This window comes from Salvia splendens, chromosome 10 (genome assembly GCF_004379255.2).
Source record: "Salvia splendens isolate huo1 chromosome 10, SspV2, whole genome shotgun sequence".
In the NCBI taxonomy this organism is placed as follows: domain Eukaryota; kingdom Viridiplantae; phylum Streptophyta; class Magnoliopsida; order Lamiales; family Lamiaceae; genus Salvia; species Salvia splendens.
The window spans coordinates 17,538,355-17,552,796 of NC_056041.1; the positions used below are offsets into that span (position 1 = coordinate 17,538,355).

At 33.3% G+C, this 14,442-nt stretch overlaps 2 protein-coding genes across 9 annotated transcripts; both read left to right on the plus strand.

Annotated features, from left to right (window-relative positions):
- Nucleotides 1–7,707: 7,707 nt before the first annotated feature.
- LOC121751850 (sodium/potassium/calcium exchanger 1-like) lies at nt 7,708–10,935 on the plus strand. Of its 8 annotated transcripts, none has more exons than XR_006040195.1 (3): nt 7,787–8,982; nt 9,187–9,234; nt 9,440–9,997. XR_006040195.1 is itself a non-coding variant. In XM_042146648.1 (2 exons), exons 1-2 carry the CDS (start codon nt 7,852–7,854, stop codon nt 8,542–8,544), a joined length of 633 nt encoding a protein of 210 aa, XP_042002582.1. In that variant the 5' UTR covers nt 7,791–7,851; the 3' UTR covers nt 8,545–9,997. The 8 variants fall into 8 exon arrangements, 3 of the variants coding, with proteins under 3 accessions (XP_042002582.1, XP_042002580.1, XP_042002579.1); XR_006040193.1 differs by adding an exon at nt 10,916–10,935 and having other exon boundaries at nt 7,793–8,407; nt 8,622–9,770; XR_006040192.1 differs by having other exon boundaries at nt 7,793–8,407; nt 8,622–9,234.
- On the plus strand, nt 10,655–13,921 carry LOC121751848 (protein ACCELERATED CELL DEATH 6-like). The gene is made up of 7 exons (XM_042146644.1): nt 10,655–10,709; nt 10,988–11,476; nt 11,569–11,721; nt 12,122–12,250; nt 12,386–12,433; nt 12,550–13,025; nt 13,155–13,921. The coding sequence occupies exons 2-7, from the start codon at nt 11,179–11,181 to the stop codon at nt 13,764–13,766; spliced, it is 1,716 nt and encodes a 571-aa protein (XP_042002578.1). The 5' UTR covers nt 10,655–10,709; nt 10,988–11,178; the 3' UTR covers nt 13,767–13,921.
- Nucleotides 13,922–14,442: the final 521 nt, after the last annotated feature.

The following is a 14,442-nucleotide window of genomic DNA, read 5'->3' on the forward strand; positions in this document are numbered from 1 at the left end:
TCATTTCATGTGAGGACATTTAATGTCCGAGGCAAGTGGAAAAAATGTGCAAAAATGCTCCTTAGATCGGAGTTGGATCCTCTACTGTGCTCCAATCATAGCAGTACTGCTGTGCCTCACCCATCACAATATTTTAATATTAATTTTTTATTAATAAAATATATGTTTTTGTGTCCACAGCAGCCCCTACTGTGGTTGGAGCACAGCAGGGGATCCAACTCCCCTTAGATCATGTTTATCAATCACCTAGGTCCCCCTCTCTCCTCCATCTCATTCATAAAAGAAATATACTCCTTTCGTCCCATAGAAATAGGCCCTTTAGGGTTGACACAAATTTTAATGTGTAATTTGATAAAGTAAAAGAGAAGTGGAAAAAGTAGCGGAAATTGTGCAATATATGATGGGGCCATAAATGATACATTAAATGAGAAGGAGAAAAAGGTTGTCATAAATGGTATGGACTATTTCTATGGGACGGACGAAAAAGGAAATATGACCTATTTCTATGGGACGGAGGGAGTACAATAAAATAGAAAACGATACTCCTCTGTCCCTCTGTAGTAGGGACGTTTCTTTTCGGCATAAGATTTAAGAAAAGTTGTGCTAAGTGAGATAAGTAAATAAATTCCAATAAAGTAGGAAAGGAAAAATGTAGAAAGATGAAAAGAGAAAAGAGTAAAAGAGAGTAAAGTAAGAGAGAATAAAAGTTGTTGCCTTTTGCCAATAAAGAAAACGACTCAGCTACAGTGAGAGAATTCAAAAAGAAATATGACTCAGCTACATAGAGACGGAGGGAGGATCTCCCTCCTTGACCTATGGTCGACCAAATGATAAATGAGACCACTTGGTAGCCTCTTTCTAAATGAGACGGAGGGAGGATCTCCCTCCCTCATTAGTGCTTGATTATTTTTATTAATTTATATCTATCTTTAATATATTATATTAAACAAACTAAAATTATACTAAAATTCATATTTTTTCATTCTCGATAAATAGAGATCAAATTTGCTATATGTTTTATGTAATTTTTATTTCAACTATAATCCATTTTTATTTACTATAATTTCTTATTTTTTTATCCTTAATTTTGTAGTACACAATATAATTTTGTTATTGGTTTGTTTGTCTATAATTTTTAATTTCTTATTTTTTGTGTTTTAAAAATTTTACAATAAAAATATAATTTAAAACAAATAGAAATTGGAGTATTATTTAAAAATAATATAAAAAGATAAATCATTAAAAATAGATATGGGTGGGTTGGATGAATATTAGATAGAAATTAATTAAATATTAAAAAAATATATGATTGAGTTGGATTGGATGATTGCTGATAATCACAGTCTTATAGATTTGGGGGCATTTTAGGTCAAAAATTTGTGGGAAGGTGTAAAAATACCTTAAACTTGCAGCAAATACCTGAGATCTTTCAGGACATATTTTTTCCTGCGAAGGCAAAAGTTCAATCTGAAAGTTCAGGTCCCTAAAATGTAGATCACTCAAAAAATAATGGAAGATGGTTAGATGCTAAATATGGCGTGAGGCTCTTCCTGTGTATGTTCTTGCATCTTAATACTAAACCAGTGTTTGCTTGTCTTATTGTAAGTGACTCATTTATCTTTTTTGGATATTCCACTCTAAATCTCTAATTAACATATTTCTTAAAGTGGAAACATTATTATATCTAAACATTATAATTATTTTATTATTTCTCTTATTTTATCCGCTCTATACCCAACTTACAAAACAAAAGTGCATGTAATCCCTTACACGAATAGGAAATGTTCCATTTAGAGTGAGACTATGGGGTATCATTTACAAAATACTTTCTCCGTCGGTGAATAGGAGTTCCATTTCTTATTGTCACGAGTTTTAAGAAATGTTAAGAAAAGTGGATGGAAGAAAGTTAGTGGAATAGAAGCTCCACTTGTATATATTAGTTTTAAATGGTATGTGAGTGGAATGAGTTAGTGGAATGTGAGACCTCTTTACCATTTATAATAATTATGAACCGGGATTCCTATTCGCGGACGGACCAAAATGAAAAAACGGGACTCCTATTCCTGGACAGAGGGAGTAAATAGTACTCCAATGTCCCATTCAAGTTGACTTCATTTCGATTTGTCTCTTTTAAGATGTCACCTTTTATATTTAGAAAATAATTATCATTTCTTATTTTCTCATTAAAAATACTCAATCACATTTTCATTCAGCCTTATCATACTTAATTACTTAACCTAAATTCTCGTGTCATTTAAAAATGATACGAGCCTCCAAGTCCAATCCCTACCGCCATATCATATGATATTATCCATATTTCAGTTATCCTTTGATTTACCATATTTTTCTATATGTTCAGGATATGAGTTGATTTACTTTATTTTCGTAGAATATTCCCATATGGGGTATGTTATATTGCTAACTCACCCTTAAATTGCTAACTAGAACTAAATGATAGGCATTAGATCTTCAAATCAAGGGCCGTGATCATTCAGCCTCAGCCTCGAGTATCAGTATCATGGACAAAAAAATATCCATTAGGGAATTATTGTAAATTAACAACAAATTAGTTATAACTAATTTCTAAAAAATATCTCAAAACATTAAATGTATATAACTATTTCAATTTAATTTTTTTTCGTAAAACATGTATCAAATCAAAAATAATTTTATAATGATTCCAACAAGATTCTACATGCATATGTTTCGATGTCAAAATTAGATACTCCCTCCGTTTCTTCATAGTTGAGGCAAAACTTTTAGGCACGGAGTTTAAGAAAGGGATGATGAATGTGTTAAATAAATAGATAAAGAAGTAAGGGATGGAAAAATGTAGAGAGAATAAAGTAGAAAATGAATAAAGTAATGGAGAGTAAAGTAAGAAAGAGAAAAAAATTACTATAAAGAAATGACTCAACTATGAGGGAACTTCCCAAAATGAAAAAATGACTCAACTATGGAGAAACGGAGGGAGTAAAATTTTCATAAATATTCATAAATTTCATAAAACAGCTTTATATTAATACATCTTACATAATATGTTAATATAGTGCTTGTACAATCAATGTCAATAGGAAATTGTGTTGACATTTCCATGTCTTCATGTTGATATATTTAATATACTATATTGATATATGTTCTTTAACCCTAAATTGATAGTTTTTATTAAAAAATGAAAAACAAAATTAAACATGACAACTTATAGATCATTAGATCTCTAAAATCATATGGTCTTTAATTAGTTGTAGTTAGCAATTAAGAGGTGAGTTAGCAATCACATCCCCGTGTATTATAAATATGTGGAGTCTTTCATATTTTTCATTCAAGAAATATCAATATTCTATTTTTTCTCATTTCTTTACTTTCACGCAAGTCGCAAGAAGCAAAACCCTAAAACCAAAGTCTTGCTCGACAGGAAGCCCCGCGATGGGCATTATCGTTGATATCGCCAAGCTGTGGCCGCCGATCGGTTATGATAGGAAAATCACCCTAATATAAAATGTGGCCAACTTAATGAAAATGGAGTAAGTATTACTCTAGCATCCAGCTATGAAGCTAAGTTTAGCTAAGAAAAATAAATGCTAACCAATCACAGGTACCAAGCTGGGGTTAGCTAAGAAGAATAAATGCAAACCAATCTACGGTACAACACAGGTCATTAAACCACTGTCTCACTCGTACGGAGAACGCAGGCATTGTTGCTTTTTATTATTGAGGTACTCTCAGGTTCGTGGTTTCCCGTTAAATATGCAAACATTTAAATATGAGGTTGTTGGTTTCCATTATTTATGCAAAGTGTTTAGTTGACTAGGGTTGAAAAAAAGAAAATCTAATTATGAGGATTCCATTATATAATATGCATACATCTAGGGATGTCAATGTAGACCGTAACCCGTGGGCTGGCCCGAATAGCCCGCCAAATTTATAGGGTTAGGGTTGGAAATTTCTAGCCCGATAAAATCAAAACCCGATTAGCCATCACTCGATTAACCCGCAACCCATTAGGGCCAGACCCGAAAACCCGATGGGCTGGCCCGAAAACCCGATAAAATTTCTATTATTCTATTTTTTACTCCTAATTCGACATTTCATTCATTAATTTTAACTAAAAAAATAATTTTCAGTTTTATATTAAATATACAAATTATATATTGAATTTTTATTAATATAATAATTGATAAATAAATTAAAAACTTCAAATTCACAAAAAAAATATTTAAATTTCTAAAACATGCATTAAAATTCTATGAAATATCTCAAATATTAGTATCTAATCATGTTTATTATTGAGTTTAACCATATATCTCAAATATATCATAATTAAATGTTTTACATTGTGTGAATATTAGTAATTTTAATAATTATTTATTGGATTGATCGCATATTAATATTATCGGTAGCAATCCGATTAACCCGCTGGGCTAGCCCGAAACCCGAGTTTATAGGGTTAGGGCTGAGCTTTTATAACCCGAATGAAATCACAACCCGATTAGCCCGCACCCGATTGACCCGCAACCCGAGTAGGGTTGGCCCGAAACCCGACGGGCCAGCCCGATTGACATCCCTACATACATCTAATTTTAAAGTTACAATGTAGTTCCAACCTCGTGCTGCCACGTGGCACGTAACATGCAATATTATAAACACAAACATGCAATATGCATTTGTGGAAGTTGTAGATGAATTTTCGCAAATTACATTTTAGTTATAGACAGATTGCATTTTTTATTTTTGAGTTTTGCATTTTAGACATAGACTTTTTAATTTGTACTCCCTCCGTCCCCGATTAAGAGTCACACTTTGACCGAGCACGGATTTTAAGAAATGTAAAGCAAAGTTGGTTGAAAAAGTTAGTGGAATGTGGTACCCACTTTTTTATATTGGTTTTATAATAAAATGTGAGTGAAGTGAGTTAGTGGAATGTGTGACCTACTTATCATTTATGGTAAAAATGAAGTGTGACTCTTAATTAGGGACGGACTGAAATGGAAAAGTGTGACTCTTAGTCGGGAATGGAGGGAGTATTATATATAGACGAATTGCATTTATATATAGTTTATTTTGCATTGTAAATAATTTATATTTATAATGTAAAACACAACAATATAAAACAGTGGCGGACGCAGAAATAAATTTTGGCAGGGGCTTTACTAAAATTTTTCATACTATATACTCCCTCCTTACGCCATTAAATATCTCATTTTTCCGTTTTCGTCTGTCCATCAATAAATAGCTCATTTCGCTTTTAATATTTTTGACCCTACATCCACTCACATTTATTATAAAACTATTATGCAAAAGTAGGATCCAGATTCACTAACTTTTTCCATTCACTTTTCTTCACAGAGTTAAACAATTTTTTAAAACTCGAACCGATCAACAATTAGACATTTATTCATAAACGGAGGGAGTCTATATGTATATATATTTAAAAAATCATAATAATAAAATTGTAAAAATCGCATAAATGTCTAATACATAAAATTAATTCAACACAGGTTTCATAAAAAGAATGATAAAGTTGTGTTTTTTTTGGTAGCACAATAAATATCTAATACATAAATATCCATAATTATCTAATACACTGATTCTAGTTTGAAATTTGTGGGAGAAACATTCAACATTTTTTTGTTCGGCCGTTTGAAATAAATTTGAATGGAGTAGGGCTGAACATGAGAAAACCCTTATCAGTTTTTACTAAATTATTTTTAAATAGAAAAACCGCCGTTAAAAATTTAGGAAACAATTTTGGAAATGTTAGTATATGAAACTTTACAATATAGTCACACTTTTCATAATATAAAAATGTGTCACGTTTAAGTAGGGAATAGGAGTTGACCTTTTCAACTATTATTATTATTAATTATACTCATTTGTATTTAACAACTTTTATTTATTTCTATCTCCTTCCTCATCCCAACTCTATGACTATGCGGCTACAATTGTTCTAAGAAGTTTTCTCTGTAATTTTATTTTTCATCCCCTCCTTCCTATTAAATATCCTTCCATTAACCCCCAAAGACATTAACTTGGGAAGGGCTGAAGATAGTTTCTAAGAATGTTGAAAATTTTCATAGTAGAAATTTATTACAAAAAAAAGATTGGGATAGCACCTCATCTCCTCCACTTGTGTCCGCCAATGATATAGTTCACAATTTGTTTATAACTAAAATACAATTTGCGGAGATCCATCTACAACTTCCACAAATATATATTGTATATTTGTGTTTACATATTGCATGTTACGTGCTAAGTGGCAGTACGAGATTGAAAGTACGTTGTGACTCTATATTGCAAAATACCCCTAAGATAAAAAAAAAGGTTATGTTAGTCGTTGATTAATTTAAGATAGGGACTAGAGTTATAATCTGTTTTCCATTTATGTACTGATGTATTAGCCAATACATATTAAAGCGATAATTAAAGATTAATAAGCATATTAGTTAGTGGCATCATAATGCATAACATTATAGTCAACGCCGAAGGATTGGGGTCTCTGAACTTTTGGACGATGTATGATTGACACCTCAAGCTCCATTCCAATCCAGGTGTGTCATCGTCACTCCGAGTGTTCCAACAACATCTTGAGTCTGGTTGCCATAACAATGTTAATTCATTTTCCCAACAAAATCTATGTGAAGAAATTTGGGCACCATTTAAACGGCTCAATGAAGATTAGAGCATTTCTATTTGGATTATGTAATCTTAGATTTTATTATGTACTAGTACTATATGATTATGCAATTTGTAATTTTTGATTTTATATAATTTTAGAATTTAACTATGCAACTTTTTATTGAGTTCAAATTGTGTGGAGTACAAAATATAGGCAAATTGCCAAATAAATCACGACCACTTTTAAAAATAGTCAATTACTATATTATAATTTTAACATTTTTTGTCAATTTTCCTATTTATGTATATTTGAGGGAAATTTTGTATGATTTGGAAGTAAACATATTTTAGCCTAATTTTATATTCTATATTTTTTTATATGAAAGTTATTGGGTTTTATGAGTGATATACAATTTTGCAAAAAAAAAAAAGGGTTCCAGCGTCTAAATTATAATTCCTCCGTCTCACTTAAGATGTCCATCTTTTCTTTTTAGTTTGTCTCACTTAAGATGTCCACTTTCTATATTTGGAAATAAATATCTCTCTCATTTCTCTTTATTAAAATATTCAACTACTATTTTTCTTATATTACCTAAAAATTCATCCTAAAATCTCATGTCACTCAAGAATGTGGACATCGTGAGTGGGACAGACACTACATAATTCTCTCTCAAATCTATATCAATAGGACAATTAAGAAAAATATCAAAGTTGTGATATAAATTATTTTTTAAAGTTGAGGGATTAACCAAACTTTGTAATATTTGTTAATTTGCCCTAAAATATAATCAAATTTAAAATTACAAAATCAAAATGGGTGTATTTAAATGGAGTGCTTTGTAGTATAAAAGTAATTGGAGGATCATTTACTACAGCGAGTACAACTATTATTGCCAAGAGCTTATATTGTTCCGTTAGATACTCCCCTGTCTCACAGAAATAGGTCATTTAGGGTTGGCACGAGTTTTAATGTATGATTTGGTAAAGTAAGAGAGAATAAGAAAAAAATAGTTGAAATTGTGTAGTAGATGGTGTGACCCATAAATGATAAAGTAAAAGAGAAGGAGAAAAGTGTTCACATAAATGGATATGGACTATTTGTATGGGACGGACGGAAAAGGAAATATGGTCTATTTCTATGGGACGGAGGGAGTATATTTAATACGTACAACATATATGTAAAATTATAAATCTATAGTGTATGTTAATTAGTTGAATAGAGTCACGTTTGAATTAATGGCTTTTTCGGAAGTGAAATATGCATGGCAGTGTAGTGTGAACGTAGCAAACTTTGTGACAGTGCGGCCGAGCAGTGAGGGAGATGATAAAACAAACGAATTCAAAGACTGGAAAGAGCAGATGATTTGCCTTCTAGAGAGCCAGGATGTGATGGGGTTCGTCAACGGTGAAATTGTGGCACCAGAGAAACAGGAGATTGAGCAGTACAAGTTGTGGAGAAGAACGGACAGACTTGTCAAAGGATGGATTCTTGGATCGATCGGAACAGACGTGCTTCACCAACTGCGGGGTAGTGAAACTGCAAGGGACGTATGGCTTCAATTACTGGAAAACATTTTCAAACAAGAAGAAGAAGAAGCAGAAGAAGAAGAAGGAGGAGGAGAAGCCGGTCAGTTTTCTTTTTCTCTCCAATTTCCCTCATTTGAATTGAATAGTGATTTGCTATTAGGATGGCGGAGGGGAGGAGAAGGAGAAGGAGAAGGAGGAGAAGAAGGAGAAGAAGGAGGAGGAGAAGAAGAAGAAGTAGAAGGAGAAGGAAGAGGAGGAGAAGCCGGTCAGTTTTCATTTTCTCTCCAATTTCCATCATTTGAATTGAATAGTGATTTGCTATTAGGATGGCTAAGGGGAGGAAGAATTGGTTTCGTTTCAAAAAAATCTGTTAACCAAATAACTAATTGGTTTATCAAATAAAAAATACCTTTTAATATTTTTGTCCTTTTGTTTTTATATCAAATCAAGCATTTTTTCCCCACCCTTGGATTATTCAGCATCATCTCAAGAAGAAGAAGAAGACAAGGCCTGTCAATCACCTCAAGAAGAAGAACAAGAAGAAGAAGAAGACAAGGCCTGTCAGTTTTCATTTTGTCTCCAATTTCCCTCATTTGAATTGAATAGTGATTTGCTATTAGGATGGCTGTTGAATAGTGATTTGCTATTAGGATGGCTGAGGGGAGGAAGAATTGGTTTCGTTTCAAAAAATTCGGTTAACCAAATAACTAAATGGTTTATCAAATAAAAAATACCTTTTAATATTTTTGTTTTTTTGTTTTTATATCAAATCAAGCATTTTTTTCCCACTCTTAGATTATTCAGCATCTCAAGAAGAAGAAGAAGAAGAAGGCAAGGCCGGTCAGTTTTCATTTTCTCTCCAATTTCCCTCATTTGAATTGAATAGTGATTTGCTATTAGGATGGCTGAGGGGAGGAAGAATTGGTTTCGTTTCAAAAAAAACGGTTAACCAAATAACTAATTGGTTTATCAAATAAAAAATACCTTTTAATATTTTTGTCCTTTTGTTTTTATATCAAATCAAGCATTTTTTCCCACCCTCAGATTATTCAGCATCATCTCAAGAAGAAGAAGAAGAAGAAGGCAAGGCCGGTCAGTTTTCATTTTCTCTCCAATTTCTCTCATTTGAATTGAATAGTGATTTGCTATTAGGATGGCTGAGGGGAGGAAGAATTGGTTTCGTTTCAAAAAAATCGGTTAACCAAACAACTAATTGGTTTATCAAATAAAAAATACCTTTTAATATTTTTGTTTTTTTTGTTTTTATATCAAATCAAGCATTTTTTCCCACCCTTAGATTATTCAGCATCATCTCAAGAAGAAGAAGAAGACAAGGCCTGTCAATCACCTCAAGAAGAAGAACAAGAAGAAGAAGACACGGCCTGTCAGTTTTCATTTTCTCTCCAATTTCCCTCATTTGAATTGAATAGTGATTTGCTATTAGGATGGCTGAGGGGAGGAAGAATTGGTTTCGTTTCAAAAAAATCGATTAACCAAATAACTAATTGGTTTATCAAATAAAAAATACCTTTTAATATTTTTGTTTTTTTGTTTTTATATCAAATCAAGCATTTTTTCCCCACTCTTAGATTATTCAGCATCTCAAGAAGAAGAAGAAGAAGAAGCCGGTCAGTTTTCATTTTCTCTCCAATTTCCCTATGTTGAATTGAATAGTGATTTGCTATTAGGATGGCTGAGGGGAGGAAGAATTGGTTTCGTTTCAAAAAAATCGGTTAACGAAATACCTAATTGGTTTATCAAATAAAAAATACCTTTTAATATTTTTGTTTTTTTGTTTTTATATCAAATCAAGCATTTTTTTCCACCCTTAGATTATTCAGCATCATCTCAAGAAGAAGAAGAAGAAGAAGAAGAAGAAGAAGGCAAGGCCGGTCAGTTTTCATTTTCTCTCCAATTTCCCTCATTTGAATTGAATAGTGATTTGCTATTAGGATGGTTGAGGGGAGGAAGAATTGGTTTCGTTTTAAAAAATTCGGTTACCCAAATAACTAATTGGTTTATCAAATAAAAAATACCTTTTAATATTTTTGTTTTTTTGTTTTTATATCAAATCAAGCATTTTTTTCCCACCCTTAGATTATTCAGCATCATCTCAAGAAGAAGAAGAAGGCAAGACCTGTCAGTTTTCATTTTCTCTCCAATTTCCCTATGTTGAATTGAATAGTGATTTGCTATTAGGATGACTGAGGGGAGGAAGAATTGGTTTCGTTTTAAAAAAATCGGTTAACAAAATAACTAATTGGTTTATCAAATAAAAAACACCTTTTAATATTTTTGTTTTTTTGTTTTTATATCAAATCAAGCATTTTTTTCCCCACCCTTAGATTATTCAGCATCATCTCAAGAAGAAGAAGGAAGGAAGAAGAAGAAGAAGGAGAAGCAGAAGAAGGAGAAGGAGAAGGAGAAGAAGAAGAAGAAGCAGAAGGAGAAGGAAGAGGAAGAAGAAGAGGAAGAAGAAGAAGAAGAGGATAAGGAGGAGGAGGAGAAGAAGAAGAAGAAGAAGAAGAAGAAGAAGCAGCAGAAGAAGAACAAGAAGAAGAAGACCGGTCAGTTTTCATTTTCTCTCCAATATCCCTCCTTTGAATTGAATAGTGATTTGCTATTAGGATGGCTGAGGGGAGGAAGAATTGGTTTCGTTTCAAAAAATTCGGTTAACCAAATAACTAATTGGTTTATCAAATAAAAAATACCTTTTAATATTTTTTGTTTTTTTGTTTTTATATCAAATCAAGCATTTTTTCCCCACCCTTAGATTATTCAGCATCATCTCAAATAATTAAACATAAACATACATGATTAAAAAATAACAGAGAATATTGTCCAGGTGACGATTATAACAGATATTTGCCACTATACCAGGCAATAGTGAGAGATAACTGGCAGTCCGCTAAGCATAACTTCCAAGACATAAACGACCTATGCACCACCATTATATCTTCACGTTTGGAAACCGTTCTCCACATAGCCGTTTTGACAGGAAAATCAAACCATTTAGTGAAAGAGTTGGTGGAAATAATGCCACTAGAGGCGCTGGCCTTCAAGGCTTCCGATGGGCATACTGCCTTACACAATGCTGCCATGGTTGGAAATACAGTAGCAGCAACTGCTTTGGTTGGCAAAAATCCAAATTTACTGTATATTAAGAACAAGTATAATCACTTGCCAGTGTTCATAGCAGCTGCATATTGCCAAAAGAAAACGTTAGAATATTTGATATTGCAGCACGAGACCAACTCCAGCAATCACCCTTCTATATTTCAGGATCAAATTGGAATCAGTGTCTTGAATGCAATAATATCTTCCGAATATGTTGGTGAGTTCCAAATTAATTGCTTCAGTGCTCTAATATATTATACACATTTCATACCATAACTGAATTATATGTATATCCTTGTTTATAATTAGATATTGCATTGGATTTGGCTCACAAATACCCAAATTTGGCTCAAATGGTATATAATAAGACCGGTGGTTCCGCACTATCAGTCATTGCTGGGACCGACGCCTTATTCCCAAGGACAGACGCTTTCACCTGGTGGCAAAAGTTTGTTTACCATTGTAAGTACTCTCTCCATCCGCGATCGCGGGTTTTAAAAAATGTTTAGAAAAATGGGTAAAAATTATTGGAATATGAGTCTCATTTATGTATATTAGTTTTAAATGATACGTTAGAATGAATAGTGGAATGTGAGGTCTCTACCATTTATAGTAATTATGAATCGAGACTCATATTCACGGACGGACCAAAAAAAAAAAATGGGACTCCTATTCACAAACGGAGTGAGTACATACTTACCATTACAAGGTGCAACTAAAAATATAAAATTAAGCTATGCTCTTTAATCATGATTTCAGTTTTCCAATTAATTTATCCTCGAAAAATTATAATTTCTCATGTCTGTGGTCGACAAACAGCATTTGTTTAATGCATATAAATTTGTTTTGTGAATACATGTAGGTATTCGTGTAAAAACTAATTCTGAAGCGGAAACTGGTCGCACGACACATGATGTAACCCATGACATTGAAAGTTCAAATAACCATGGTGCAGCGCATAGGATGTACTTGTTTCACATTATCTCTCGAGGAAAGCTACACTTCTTTTTTCCATTATATATATATCGCTCATACTTTACAAAGTCCTTTTCAAATTTGTAATGAATATTAGAATCTATTGTTTCTTGTTACATAAATCTAAGATCTTTGTTGGGTTGATTTACAGCATGGAAGAAGTTGGAACACGTGATTTGGTATGTCACCGAAAATTTAGGTAACAATTTGGTCTGGGATTTGGATTTGCTTCAATTTAGGTTACCGTTCCACACTCATCTTGTTTATGTGGTAATGTAATAATCAATTCTAATAGTTTATTTGTTAACATATCAGTGCCTAAAGTGAAGGAGCTGAGGGATAAGAAATCAAAGAGGGCACAAGCACTACAACTTGCGAAGCACTTGTGTGATGAAATGATAAATTTGCCTGGAAATGAGGCTTTGTGCGACCAAATAATAACTTTGCCTCAAAATAAGGCTTTACCGATATTTGAGAAATCTATACGTGATGCGGCAGTCCATGGGATTAGTGAGCTTGTGGAAATGATAATAGACATATATCCTTTGACTATTTATTTTCGCGAACGTGAGATGCGCAGGGATGTGTTTATGCTGGCAGCGGCCAATCGCTTTGAGAATGTTATCAACCTCTTCTATAATATGAACGACCGCAAATATATATTTAGGTCCTGCATAGACAAACATGGAAACAATTTAATGCACATATGTGGAAAATTAGCCCCATCTGACAGGCTCAATCTTGTAGCTGGTCCTGCTCTACAAATGCAGCGCGAATTGCAGTGGTTTAAGGTACCATTTCAAACCAAATCTCAATTGTCTTTTAACATTTTTAATACATGAACTTGCAAGATCAGTAGCAGCTAAATAGAAAAAATAAAGAGTTAATATACATAACAAAATAGTCACTTTGACAAACAGGAGATGGAAAATTTTGTCCCTGCTTCACGCAGAACATGGCGCAATAAAGAAAAGCAAACTCCACAGATGTTATTCACAAAGGAGCACGAAAAGCTAAAAGAAGCTGGAGAGAAGTGGATGAAAGACACAGCTAATGCATGCACCATCGCAGCAGCACTTATTGCAACAGTCATGTTCGCTGCAGCTTTCACTGTTCCTGGTGGGATTGAAGAAGCATCCGGCAAGCCACTTCTGTCGAACAAACCTTCATTCATATTGTTTGCAGTGTCGGATGCCATATCCTTGTTCACTTCCGTAACTTCTCTGCTCCTGTTCCTTTCCATCCTGACTTCACGTTATGCGGAAGAGGATTTCTTGTATGTTTTACCCAAGAGGTTAAGCATGGGCCTTGTTACCCTCTTCGTGTCCATTATATTTATGTTGGCTGCATTTAGTGCTACACTCTATCTGGTGCTTCAAAGAGACGTGGCGTGGTTTGTGGTGCTTCTCATGGCCTTCGCTTGCTTGCCCATTGCATCATTCGTGCTGCTACAGTTTCCACTCCTTGTAGACGTCATCTATTCAACTTATGGCCCTGGTATTTTTAATAAGAAAACCAAACGTCGTCTCTAATAAGCTCATATATAGTCATGGTTGTTAGTATTGGACTTATTTCCTTGCATTTTACTCCCAATTTCCCATGCATGTTGTTGTTAAGAATATTAAGTGGTTTGTACTTGTATTTGTGATGTATGGGTTTGTTTAATACTACTATTCTCGTTTCAGTAGATACATTAGTTGGTAACCGCAAATTATTCTCGTTCCCATGAAAATGACTTTTATATAGCCTAATGTATGTGGTTAGTTTTATTCCCAGATCTTCGAAAACAGGAGTTCATCACTGGGGAGAATTTCAATCTGTAAGGTGCCATGTCTGCCTTGGAGGTAATGCTGCTTTTCTTTTGAAAGACCTCTCCTGAAATTAATCTTGGATTGGGGTATATATTGCAAGTATGCCACGGTAGAGCTGAAGTGATTAAGGAAAAAAGAATATTAGAAATATCAGCAATAGTGTAAATTTTATTCTGGGAGAACAAACTGTTAATGCATCCTATTTTCAGGAAAATAAATTTTTTTAAAGATTATGGTCGCTTTAAGAAGTCAGTTTTGGTCAGTATGCCCTTGGCTTGTTTCTTCTATCCTCCGAGCCTAAGCTCAACTTATTTTTATGTGTGCCTTTGGCCAAAGACATTTTTTTCTAGTGGGAAGATCTATCAATATTTTGATTTTTTTTTTCTTATTATCTCCA

Excerpts from the sequence above, each read along its gene's own strand:
- LOC121751850 (XM_042146645.1), top strand. The coding sequence starts at position 7,852 with ATGGCTTTTTCGGAAGTGAAATATGCATGGCAGTGTAGTGTGAACGTA. Across the intron at positions 8,408-8,621 it reads AGGAAGAGGAGGAGAAGCCG|CATCATCTCAAGAAGAAGAA; the intron begins GTCAGTTTTCAT and ends TGGATTATTCAG.
- LOC121751848 (XM_042146644.1), top strand. The coding sequence starts at position 11,179 with ATGCCACTAGAGGCGCTGGCCTTCAAGGCTTCCGATGGGCATACTGCC. Across the intron at positions 11,722-12,121 it reads GCAAAAGTTTGTTTACCATT|GTATTCGTGTAAAAACTAAT; the intron begins GTAAGTACTCTC and ends GAATACATGTAG. Across the intron at positions 12,434-12,549 it reads GTATGTCACCGAAAATTTAG|TGCCTAAAGTGAAGGAGCTG; the intron begins GTAACAATTTGG and ends TTAACATATCAG.